We start from the raw sequence: 13,071 nt of genomic DNA, 5'->3' as shown, positions 1-13,071 counted from the left end.
AGCATTAGCACTTTTTATTAATTTTAAAAATTTAACCAGAATTTTAATTAAACTGTTAAATGTAGTTTTATTCAATTTTGTATAATCAACGTATGAATCATGTTGTTAGCCGCCCTGAGCCTGCTCTGGCGGGGAGGGCGGGATACAAATAACAGTTGTTGTTGTTGTTGTTGTTTTATCCATCAAGTCACACCAGTTGTTTTATCTGCACAATATATAAAAATGTTGCATGGTTATATTATGATTAAGCATGATACAGCCAAAACAATGTATCTTAAATGCTACAGGTTTTAATAGAGAAAGCATGAAATAATGGACAGTATCTCACCTGGGGAAGTCTTTGCTATGGGACCTTCCTACAGAAGAGCAAAGAGGCTGGCGGAGGCTCCTGGGGCTGGAGGGAGGCGTCAGGCCAAATAGTAGGACATAAGTACTCAATAGTAGGACATTGTTTTCTGTGGCCCCAGAAGGTGGGACCAGAACCAATGGGTTGAAATTAAATCAAAAGGGTTTCCGGCTCAACATTAGGAAGAACTTCCTGACCATTAGAGCAGTTCCTCAGTGGAACAGGCTCCTCAGGAGGTGGTGGGCTCCCCTTCCTTGGAGGTTTTTAAACAGTGGCTAGAAGGCCATCTGACAGCAATAAATCCTGTGAATTTAGGGGGAGGTGTTTGTGAGTTTCCTGCATTGTGCAAGGGGTTGGACTAGATGACTCTGGAGGTTCCATCCAACTCTATGATTCTAAGTCATTGTCTGAAACCACTGGGGCTTACTGCTTAATTTTGGCAGAAGCTTTTGGGGCATTCTAATTCTAATATTCTGCTTGTCAGTTTTGTTACTTGAGCTTGCTGTTATTATACAGTCCTATGATTTGAACATTTTGACATCTTTCATTTCATTTTTGTTCATAATAAAATCTAAGCTCACATTTTAAAAAGAGTTTAATTGAGGTTGTCTCATTTCAGAATCCTCTACAGAGTGGCATCTAGGTTGCCTTGAACCCTGAGTTAGCAGGCATACTAGTTGGTTTTGCTTTAAAATAGTATGGACTTATTTGCTCTACTTTATGAAAGGCATAAGGGTACCACATCTGAAAGGTTTGATCAAATACTTAAAAAAAACAGGATTCTTTTTTCAGAATCAAATTTAGAATGTCATTCTACAAATACAATACTTCCCCCCCTCTCCACATTACAGGAGACAAGATGGCTTACAACAATCTCCCATTCTCCATTTTATCCTCACAACAACCCTGAGAGGTAGGCTCAACTAAGAGTGTGTGACTGGCCTAAGGTCACTCAGGAAGCCTCCATGGCTAAGTAGGGATTCAAGCACTCTAAGTACTAGACTGGACAGCCTCACACTGGACAACGCCAGATAGAGTTGGTTCAAAGCAAACCCCCAAAGCAAATCATTGTCCTGTGGGAACACAAACATGAAGAAGACAAATACCAGGCTACATCATTGCACTTTTGCATGACATGAACTAAAGGGTTACAGATGCAAATCCCTCTTGTATTTGGTAAATAAGTAGCTATGTGCCCTCTGGTGGTAAAAAGAACTCGCTTTGCCCCCTTATTAGATCATTGCCAGTTTGATCGCAGCAGGGAAATAATGCGCTCATGTGAGGACCATGGTCCCCTGGTGTCCGTCTCAGTGCCTCTGAAGTCATACAAGGGAGAACTCTTCTAATCCTTGGCATTCTAGCTATCTAAAGCCTTACCCCCAGAGTTGCGTGAATAGACACCTTGACATGTGAAGTTCCTTTCTTGTGGCTTTTGGGTCAGTTGCTAATAATTTTGCACTTGAAGTCCCTGGCAATAAAATCTAGTTATTTTCAGCATCAACTTAGTAATAGACATTCTAGTTTAACAAAACCAGGGATTTTACCACCTAACTTTCAATCAGAGGACGTCTAACAATCATTGGTCAGACAGAAACATTAACTAAAGTGTCTTTTTCCAGTGAGAGAGTTTGTGTGTTGCAATCCAAGGACATTCTCTCTCTCTCTCTCTTTGCGAAAGACTTGGGAAAAATGCAAAGCCCAGTTACTGCAGTGAAGCATTACTAATGGGCTATAGAGCTTAGGTATTAATTGCGCTAACGAATAGAAAAGAGCAAGCAGAGAACACCCAGGCAAAGTGCAACCGATAGCTGCAAGCCTGAGTCAAAATCAGCTCTCTGAGCCACGAGCCCCTTGTATAATTGGCTTACGTAAGCAGTTAATCATGCTGCCAATATCATGATGATGGAATGTCAGGTGCTCTACTCAGTGGCTCCTTTCTCAAATAAGAGGTTCTGAATCCCAAGTCTTTCTTCTGACCAGGAATTCCTATCCCTTAACCTCAGAGGTGCCTGGGGAAGACTCTCTGCTGAAGCACTCCTTTCATATTAACACTGTATACTCTCAGAAACAGATACTTGCTTCAGCTGTCCTTATTCAACAGAAACTGTTCCCATTTTACACACCAATGTTTTTCTTTGGCTCTTTACTGCTTTATTCCAACTGATAAAGAATTCCATAGTGAATCTGCTATTACTGTGCCTCCAAGTAGCTAATCAGTTCTCCTGTCCAATTACCTTCGGAACATAAGAAAGAGGAAAATGTTCCCATTGCTGAGACAGCCAGATGATTCTGCTGCACTGTGCTAGTAGTTTCATCGCTCAGCTATGCAGGCTGACTAGCTGGTGGTTGTTGGCGCAGTTGTCTTGGCAGTAAGGGATATATTTCTTCTCTCTCCTGATATCCATCTCACAAAGGGGTGGATACTTTTGCCCCTTTTCTCAGTGCCCTATGAAAGATTGCTGGGGAAGAGGGTGTTTTGCAGAATCCAAAGGCATTGATGGAAAAGACACACAATTTTGGCTCAGTTCAAAATGATTGCTATGGTCAATTTACACTTCCAACTGCAGAAACCTGTTCCAGGGTATGTTATATCAGAGAAAATGAATTCAGACCAATTCCCCACTAGCCTTGTCCCAGTCTCACATTCCTCTTCTCCATGTGGTTTCCTTTGCACAAGCTGCCCTGGGGCTGCAACTCACTCTGCTGCTTTCATGTGGCAAGCAAGATCCTCTAAAACCCTATTTCTGCTTGCCGTGAGAAAGAGGCAGAGCAAGTTGCAGCCCTGGGCAGCTTGTATAAAATTGGACAAAAGCCCCACAGAGAAGAGGAGCATGAGACCAGGACAAGGTTAGTGGGGAATCGGTCTCACTGTCCAGTAGGAAGAGAAGAGACTTCAGCATTATGGAAAGTAGTGACTGGTGTGAGAATCGGGGGCTCACAATGTTCCATTTCCTTCCGCAAACTGTTGAAAGATATGCTGAAAATAACCACCAGAGTTGAACCTAAGGGTTGTTTGAATCCAGTGGCATGTTTGAGACCAACAAGGTTTTATTCAAGGTATAAGCTTTCTTGTGCTTATACCCTGAATTAAACTTTGTTGGTTTTCAAGGTGCCACTGGACTCAAATTTTGTTCTGCTAATTCAGACCAACATGGCTACCCACCTGGCTGAATCTAAGGGTTGTTTGTTTGTTTGCTGTCATGTCATGGTTGACTTATGGCAACCCTGTGGGGTTTTCAAGGCAAGGGACACTTAGAGGTGGTTTGCCATTGCCTGCCTCTGCATTGTGACCCTGGTATTCTTTAGTGGTCTCCCATCCTAATAGGGTGGTCTTAGTCAAACTGAGTGCTGTTCTCTCTCTCTCTCTCTCTCTCTCACACACACACACTAACCAGTTTTAAGCTAGTTAATATTAACTTTGAATTAATGCCCCCCCAACAAGTCCCTCAATGTTCTTTGTCTGAACCCCAATTGACTGAAAATGAAACCTGCTTTTAAAAGTTTTCTTCTCACAACCTATTTCAACACATACCAGGGGAACACATTGCCCTGTTTTGGATGATTTGCCAAAAGTTAAATAAAATGTATCAAGTTGCTAATATGTTGTAAGACAGTGGCTAGATTATAACTACATGTTACATCTACCACATGGCTGCTACAGGGGCTTTCAGTGACACATGGCTGTAAATTCCCCATGACAATTCATCAGAAGAGCCATAGGGGTCTGGGTCATTTTGGGATGATGGTGCAGGGGGATGAGATGACCCTGCTTCACACACCACCGCAGACCATTTTCCTGATCCAAAAAGGTCTTGGGGGTGTTATTTGCCTCATCAAGGCAAAATAGGGAGGCTTACACGTGCACTGAATGCTTGCAAATGCAACCTTCCCCTCAACCATACATACACAGAGGGGGTAATCATGTCTGCTGAGCTGTTTCTGTGAGGGGAAATGGTGGGTGGGAGGGAAGGCAGGACTAGAGGAAGACATAGGTTTATGTTCTTACTCCTTCAGGGAGCTGGGTGACTGTTAGTCAATAACATGCTCTTGGCCTATACTACCTCAAAGGTTCATTTGTAAGGATTCAGACAGGGAAGTAAGCATATACACTATACTGAAATCCTTGGAGAAATGGAGGAATGGTTTTTTAAAAAATCAAACAGCAATGCATTCTTATGTGCTTTTCTATAAAATATATATTAACAAAGAAACTTATCAACAAGAACCAGGCAAAACTTAGAATGTGTAAAAGGAAGACAAACACTACACTCATCTTGTTAGTGTGAGGACAAATTGTAATACTTATTGGGATAAATAAACACTGAATACCATAGAGGATACAAATGTGCTAAAATATCATTTCCCATCATTTGGAAACACAAAGGACAAGGGAAGAAAAGAATCTTCACTCGTACTGCTGCTAGGCTGTTCTTGGGCATCATACATTTGACAAAATGAAAATAATTGAGGAGCAAAGTTACTGGGGGGGGAAACTGCAATGATAAAACACAATAGAAAATACAAAAATAAATGCATACCAGTACCCAATACCCCACTAAAATGCTAGAAATCACACAGATACACACACAGATCAGTTTGAGATAAGAGGAGGTGGGGCTAGATTTGGCAAAGCAGACCTGGCCCTGCCCTTTGCTGCACCCAAGGCGATAATCTGAAAGCTGAAAAGAAGGAAGGTGGCTGAACCTGAATTACCTGAATTTGATGCTCCTTGCTATCCCATTCATTCCTAAAATCAGGTGGAGCAGGAGGTGGGGCATGGTCCAGTCCTGCTTCTCCCTTTCTCACAATACAAGAACTCGTGGGCATTCAATGAAATTGCTGAGCAGACAGGTTAAAACAGATAAAAGGAAGTACTTCTTCACCCAAAGGGTGATTAACATGTGGAATTCACTGCCACAGGAGGTGGTGGTGGCCACAAGTATAGCCACCTTCAAGAGGGGTTTAGATAAAAATATGGAGCACAGGTCCATCAGTGGCTATTAGCCACAGTGTGTGTGTATATATAAAATTTTTTGCCACTGTGTGACACAGAGTGTTGGACTGGATGGGCCGTTGGCCTGATCCAACATGGCTTCTCTTATGTTCTTATGAATGTCACAGTGTGGGCTGGTACTGGTAGTAAGCAGCAATGAGGAAAGATCTGGAACTGGGGAGGGGCCATACTTCAGTGACAGAGCATCCACTTGCCATAAAGAAGGTCCCAGGTTCAATTCCTGGTATCTCCAGTCAAAAGGGTCAGATTGTTGTGATGTGAAAGATGTCTGTCAGTCTGAGTAGACAATACTGACACTAATGGACCAGCAGTCTGATTCAGTATAAGCACCTTCACGTGTTCAAGCTGCCGATCTTTTTCCTCACCTGTCATCTCACCTATCTGCCAGTCAAACACTCAACAGTCCGATAACTGCCATGTTATTGAGATGTTCCAGTTCATTTCAAAGGGAAATATCAGAGATAATTTCCTGCAGATTCTGCATAGGCAGGGCTTTTTTTGTGGTGGTACTCACCAGTACTGAGTACTGGCATCTGTTGTGGAGGGGGGGGTGTCTCCCAAGCCCTGAGGGGAAACTGACGGAAATCAGTGCAGCCTTATATATGGGTACTGGAACTTTTTAAAACGAAAAGAAGCAAAGCATTGTCTTCAGAATATAGATCAAAGTCAGTGTAAAATTATAGATTTATTTAATGCACTGTGAAAGCAATTTTTGTTGTAAAACCAACAACTAAATGAAAAGCTGAAATATACAATCAATTTCTTCCAACTATACTTAGCTGAATTGCTATATCTCTTCCTTTCAACCAAGGCATTGAAAATTCTATTGGAATACCTCACTCATTAAGTTATCACATGATTCCTACTGTAACCACAGTATGCCTTCAGCAAATCTAACAGTACAACAAGAAACATTAGATTAATCTGCTTGAAGATGCTGGAAATGTAAATAAAAACGAATACTCCCAAGAAAGCACAGCTGCAATTGGATATATTGAAGGAGCAGCGGTGAAAACAACAAATTTCTTGCTGGTACTTCCACTCTTGCAGGGGCGGGGGGCTTGACGCAGAAGATGGGAGCTGCCAGTTTGGCCATTTTAAAACTAGTACTTAGTTACTTTCACCCCAGCACAGAAGCTGATTTTGTAATTTAAATATTAATAAACAAGGCCAGACCTAGACTGTCTGGCACCCTAGGCAAGGCTAACTTCTGCCCCCCCCCCCATAAGATCACCGAATCACATGGGGGGGTGCCCAATTCAGCTCCCCCAGAACACCGGCATCATAGGCAATTGCCTAGTTTACCTAGTGGCAGGGCCAACCCTGTTTATAAAACGCCCTCAAGTAAATAAGAATAAAGGAACACTAAATGATCTTTCCTTAATGGATGAATGGATTCCATTGAAGCTACATGAGTTCAGAAACTTTATTTCCAAGCAACTGTTATCAAGAATTATGAGTGGCTGTTGATAGGTGGACATCTGTTGCATCTGTTTAGTTAGTCCTGCGCTTAGGTCTAGATGTAGATGTGGCTTTGCGTCTAGATGAGGATTTGCGTTTTTTTGGCACTTTAGGCTTGGGTCTTTGGTCCAAGTTCCTGATGGCATTCTTTACCCACTGAAGATTATGTGGTACACAGATTCGAAATCCATTCTTGGTTACCAATCTACAAAAGGAGAAGAGGCAAGTCAGGTTCTGCACAAAATAGGAAGGATGCTGAGCTGTTTTTTGAGTCTTGTAAGCATTTGACAGATTGGTATCTCTAATAAATGGGAAAGTGATAGGTTGAAATTATGTATGTCATTCACTGTAACACACTATCCTTTCTACATGAACTGATGCATAGGGAAGCATCAATTTGTATTTACTAGAGCTAGATATTCAGCAGAGGGGGCCCAGGGTTTATTTACAGCAGAGGGATACTTAACCCTTCCCTTTGTGAATGTCTCTTCTGAACATTTTCATCTCAGTACTTTGCAGCTGTTCAGTAATGGCCCACATTTACAGACCTGAGTCACTCACTGAACATCTAGTTCAGTCCAGAATTCTCAGAGCTGGAATTAAAATCTTCAGCAGGATTTTACTAAGGAACCAAAGATTGTGGCTCAGATCATTTGAAAAACTTCATTCTTGTGTGTGAAGGTGCCTTTGTTATTATGTCTCCAATATAATTGCTTAGTTGGTCAGTCAAATGAAGTGAAAAGAAAAACCTCATACTGGATGTGACAATGTTCTCATTGTATATCACTGTCCATTCTGAGAATCTTATATCATGGCAATTTCACTCCAGTTCTGGTCTTTGTTTCAGGATTCATCACTTCAGGATTGTAATTTCACCTGCTAATTCACTTGTTCATATGTGGATAGATTTTTTTTAATGAAAACTAGGTTTTATTGTCTGTTTAAAACTATTCCACTGTTGGTTCCTGCTTATGGGAACCAACCAATGCTCCCTGCTTATGGGAACTCCTTACTCTGGCTCAAAGCTTAGTGCAATTAGTGCTGCCATGCCTGCACAGCTCCTGTGCCAAGAGTGCCATAGAGTCTCACGCATTTCCCATGAAGCTGTACTGCAGCTAGACTACCCAGCACCAATGGAGCCCCCTCTTTAAACTCTTTTGGACATAACAGTCAATAAGTGGCTGGCTTGGAGGCACTTTGATTGTTAGATGCCTCAGGGTGCTTGTTGGACTTTCCTACCTATATTACAGTCACATGCGCTATCCCTGTCAACCTAATTAGGGTCTCATCAGTCATACAATTAGGCCTCTTTAACTAACAAAAACCTTCCACGGGCTTGGAATTATGGTGAAAAAGACATCCTATCAGATGGAGCTCCCCAAATTCCTGCTTGGCCTCTGAGAGTGATCAGCCAATTCCATACTGGCATGCCCAGAGGTGGGAGTGAGTAGGAATTCCAAGCAAAAGCCTGGCTGGTTGCCATAAGTGGAACCTGCTAAAATATGGCTCCAGTACTCCTCCCCACCTGCAGCACTATCTTTCCTTAATTTGATGGCTAGATTAGGTGCCTTGACTGTCCTTCCTTTTAAGGAAGGCATGGCCAAAACCATCCTTTGCTCCTATTCAGTGCAAAGAGTATGATGCCAGATAGAACCATCACAGATCTAGCTGATGTCAATGGATTTGTAGGACAGTCTACATTAGATACTTACATCACAGCTTTAAATGGTGTCTCATGTTCTTCATAGCTAGAAATTCTTCTGATGTCTATTTCTTCCAGGTGCAAGTCTTCACACTGGTTCCGTGGCATCATCTGAGAACCAAAGCTTCCTAAAAAACCAAGAATTATACATCATGATTAATACCAAATATAAACAGAGGAAGATTTTTGTTTTTGTTAGAACATGTGCAGTTATTTCATCTCTACAAGCAAGGTTATCAGCCTCCAGGTGGGTCATGGGGCTCTCCCAGAATCACAACTGATCTCCAGACTCCAGACATCACTTCTCCTGGAGCAAAGGGAAGCTTCAAAGGGCAGACTCTATGGTATACTCTAGAATCTATGTCCTACAATGACATTGCATCCCCCACTTTCCCTTCCCAGCCTCCAGTCAACACTTTCAAATCTCCAGAAATTTCCAAAGTCAGTGCTGACCATCCTGTCCGTATTCCCCAAACACCTTGCCAGCTTTTGTTTAGTGCAACAAATATAAAGCAATGAATCACAGTTGTTATGCATGGTTGCAGGGTTCTAGAGATCTTTCCTCAAGGCTGCCCTTCCTCTGCAATGATACTCTATTTCTCAGCAGTCCCAGTTGCCTCAATGCAGTTAAGGGAGGCTGATGCACAAAACAGGCTTCTGTACAACTACCCCAAATTGGATGAGGAATTACTTGCACGTGTGGAAAGAGGTGCCATTTGATCATTTGCTGCCCTTATCTAGTGACCCAGACTGCTCAGTTTCATCATATCTCAGAAGATAAGCAGGGTTGGCCCTGGTCAGTATTTGAATGGGAAACCACTGTTGCAGTCTCAGGTTGCTACACAGAGGGAGGCAATGCTGACAAACCACCTCTGTTCATCTCTTGCCTTGAAAATCCTACCGGGTTACCATAAACTGAGATTTGATGGCACTTCCCATCACCAGTGCTGTGCATGCATACCGGACTCAGAAAACTAGCCAAAACTTTGACCCAGTGTTTGGAAGGATTCCCTCCAGCTTCCTTTTCTTTCTCCACCATGAGAATGCACCATTTTAAAAAGGCACCTGCTCAGCAATGAGCAACATCTGCAAAAAAGCACCTCAAAAGTCTAGTACACAGACGGAGGGGGGGGGATCTCCCTAGGTCCTTCAATCAGCTACAAGTTCCAGGAAGCTGCCTAGCCTTGTCAGATACTGGTGCCAGCCATGAAGGCCAATAATTCTTTAGACATAATTACTTGCAGCTGTTTTGTGTAGTTTCTAAATATGATTTATAGCAATTATTTGTTGTGTTTTCAGCAGCTAGGAACTCAGACTGATGTATGAGCAATAAAACTCTTTGCAAATTTGGTATGCACACCTGATTTACCCTAGATTACAAAGGGTTGGATCCAGCTAACTTTTTCACTCAGTCTTGGTCAGCTCTCCTCCAACTGTCCTTGGCTTTTGCCAGTGCAGGTCCCATGATCCCCACCACATCCTTTTTGCTGGTCAAAGGAGTTTCTCCCCCCACCCCTTTCTTTTTTACCTATGGAAAAGCTGGTTGGATAAAACCCCATATCTCACTGATTATTTTCAAGTGGAAAATAGTAGAATTATGCCCTACACTAACACTCTGCCCATAATTTTAGCCCTATTTTTTATCACAGCTTTCCTTTAAGGAGCTTCCTCTATTTTATGGCAGAATGTACTGTGGTCCCAATCTCAACTGGGGTCCACACACTTGGGAAGTTCTCATTGGAAAAGTCACAGCTGACATCTGACTACCCATGGCACACACATGTAAAATATAACATGTATGCTAGGCCTTGACACAGCAGACTGGGCAAAAAATTAAAGTTTGGGTTTATCCTCTGGCTACTTTGCTCAAGTTTGAATCTGGTCTCTGGCCCAAAGAGTGTCCCTCTGACAGAAGGGTCTCTTCCATCTGAAGAAGGAGCCAAATGTAGTGGTGTAGTAACATACAAGCCTCAGGTTTTATTTGCACCTGAAAATAACAAATTAAGTACTTTATTTGAATTGAAAACATACCTCTGACAATGCCTTCATTGAAGATGTCAAGGAATGATATGGCAAGAATGGCTGCCACATAGTGCTTCATTGTTGATCTAGTCCCTTGGGGTGATGGACAAGTATAAGATCAGTTAGGGCCCCCTTCTCTACTTATATATCTCAATGGACACTTCCTCCACAAGAAGCGTAATGGTGAGGTTGCGTGGGGGAAAATCTGAGAAGCTATCAGTCCATTCATTTTCACTGAAGGGGGAAAAATCCCCCCTCTTCTCTGGCCGCCCCTCATTGTCTGCTTTTTCCTGCCACAATGTGGTTACTTTTTTAGCACTCTGCAAGTTGGTTTTATTTTAGGCTGCAAAAGAAAGTTCTTTCTGTGCAGTGGAAACCTGCAGTTGTTCTATGGTTTCATTGCTAAGCTGTGGAGTCAAAAAGATGTTGAATCACATAGGTCATAAAGGCTTGAGAGGACCGTAAAGATAATTCATTCTGACCCCTCTGCCCATACTACGGCAACAGTTACTATTATTAGCTTGGGCACTATCCAGCCACTTTTGCTGTAGGAACTTCCAGTGAAGAAGACTTTGACCCTTAATAGGCAGTTGCTATTTCTGCTGATTCATCTCCTTCCCCCACCTATTGATCCCCAGAAACAAAAAAATTCAGGGGAGAGCTCACTGGGCTAAAGCAGGAGGGGGGATCAATGGAAATCACCACCCCCTCTTTAAAGAACACTCTTCTTCAGAACTGCATAACCAGAAACAGGCTAGTAGCCCTATATGCTCACTCACAACCAATGTTCCCTCTAAGTTGTAGAGTCTTGTGAGCAAAAATTCTACTTTGTGAGCTGCTGACATCAAAGTTGTGAGCTACTGTCATTAAAGTTGTGAGCTACTGCATAAATTAGTGTGCTCTGGGGTCACCCTTCCTGAGCTAAGACAAAAATCTGTGAGCTGGAGGCTAAAAATTTGTGAGCTAGTTTACATTAACTCAGCTTAGAGGGAACACTGCTCACAACATAGAGAGATACCTACTATAGCAGCGGTGGCCAAACTTGCTTAATGTAGGAGCCACACAGAATAAATGCCAGATGTTTGAGAGCCACAATACATGAACATCAGGTGTTTGAGAGCCACAATACATGAACATCAGGTGTTTGAGACCCACAAGACAGGAAGGAAGGAAGGCAAATAGATGGAGGAGGGAGAGAGAGGTAGAAAGAAAACAACCTTAACTTTAAATGCATTCTCCAAGCTTCCGGCTGGCTTGACTTTGAGAAGTGATTTAAAGAGAGAAATGCGTTCTCCAAGCCAGCCACACAACATGTTTAGATTTAGGTTTATTGGATTTATATTTCACCCTCCCCGCCAGAGCAGGCTCAGTTAAAGAGCCCCATGTGGCTCCCAAGCTGCTGTTTGGCCACCTCTGCACTATGGGCATGAACCACTGCAAGTTGCCAGGGACAGAAGGTTGGACTGAGGAGATGGGGTTCCAATCCCTGCTTAGCCAGTGTGCTCTTGGGGCTAGCCTACCTCACAGAGTTGTGAAGATAAAATGGGGTAGCTCTGTGTGTTTATTTAAGGAGGGGGTGGGTTACACTCAAAGCCTAAAAGGTTCCAAAGGCAGCTTCCAAAAGTAAGGTTTGAATAAGTAGAAAATGGTCATTAAAACAGCAACAAAGGATAAAATAGCTGTGATGAAGATTGATAATAATAGCAGCATCCTAAATTTGCCACATATAAAAAGCAGAATACCAAGACATGATTATTCATAAAGAGACAGGCAATTGGGTCTATTGTAGCATTTCAGCCATCAATGAAAAGCCTGCCTTATTTTCTGAGTAGGAATTTGAATCTGGCTTTCTCAAATCTGATTATTATTATTATTATACAGCATTGTGTGTAGTATATGCAGGAGATCCTAAGATTGTCCAGCAGCCAGAAGATCTAGCTCTTTTAGAATTACGCACCACTAGGTGGAGAGCAGGAGCCCCGTGGAACAGAGTGGTAAGCTGCAGTACCGCAGTCCCAAGCTCTGCTCATGATTACCTGAGTTCAGTCCCAGCAGAAGCTGGGTTCAGGTAGCCAGCTCAAGGTTGACTCAGCCTTCCATCCTTCCGAGGTCAGTAAAATTAGTAGGCAGCTTGCTGGTGGCAAAGTGTAGATGACTGGGGAAGGCAATGGCAAACCACTCTGTGAAAAGTTTGCCAAGAAAGTGTCGTAATGTGACGTCACCCCATGGGTCCGTAATGACTTGGTGCTTGCAAAGGTGGCAAATCACCTTTACCTTTTAGGTGGAGAGCTAGACTTGTTTTTTTTTTTAAGGCAAGAGAAGTTTCAGAGGTGGTTTGCTTTTGCCTGCCTCTGAGTTGTGTCCTTGGAATTCTTTGGAGACCACCCTTCCAAATACTAGCTGAGGCTGACCTGCTTAGCTTCCAAGATCTGATGAGATCATACTAGCCTGGCCTCTCCAGGACAGGGTTCAGGTCTTAGTCTGACAATCTAACTAATACACCAAACTAGCTTTCTTTTATTGGCT

At 42.7% G+C, this 13,071-nt stretch overlaps 1 protein-coding gene across 1 annotated transcript; it reads right to left on the bottom strand.

Moving 5' to 3' along the window:
* Window positions 1-6,704: 6,704 nt before the first annotated feature.
* On the bottom strand, window positions 6,705-10,654 carry LOC132569117 (lymphotactin-like). Its single transcript, XM_060235299.1, has 3 exons — window positions 10,555-10,654; window positions 8,534-8,651; window positions 6,705-7,026 (listed from the first exon to the last, which is right to left on the bottom strand). The coding sequence occupies exons 1-3, from the start codon at window positions 10,622-10,624 to the stop codon at window positions 6,855-6,857; spliced, it is 360 nt and encodes a 119-aa protein (XP_060091282.1). The 5' UTR covers window positions 10,625-10,654; the 3' UTR covers window positions 6,705-6,854.
* Between the last annotated feature and the right edge of the window lie 2,417 nt (window positions 10,655-13,071).

The sequence above is a fragment of the Heteronotia binoei genome, chromosome 3, assembly GCF_032191835.1.
Source record: "Heteronotia binoei isolate CCM8104 ecotype False Entrance Well chromosome 3, APGP_CSIRO_Hbin_v1, whole genome shotgun sequence".
Classification (NCBI taxonomy): domain Eukaryota; kingdom Metazoa; phylum Chordata; class Lepidosauria; order Squamata; family Gekkonidae; genus Heteronotia; species Heteronotia binoei.
This window is presented reverse-complemented; position numbering and strand designations above follow the sequence as displayed.

Bases quoted from the DNA above. Each gene is read 5' to 3' on its own strand.
- LOC132569117 (XM_060235299.1), bottom strand. From the start codon at position 10,624: ATGAAGCACTATGTGGCAGCCATTCTTGCCATATCATTCCTTGACATC. The intron at 8,652-10,554 runs GTATGTTTTCAA...TTGGTTTTTTAG, and splicing joins CAATGAAGGCATTGTCAGAG to GAAGCTTTGGTTCTCAGATG. The intron at 7,027-8,533 runs GTAAGTATCTAA...CTCCTTTTGTAG, and splicing joins ACACCATTTAAAGCTGTGAT to ATTGGTAACCAAGAATGGAT.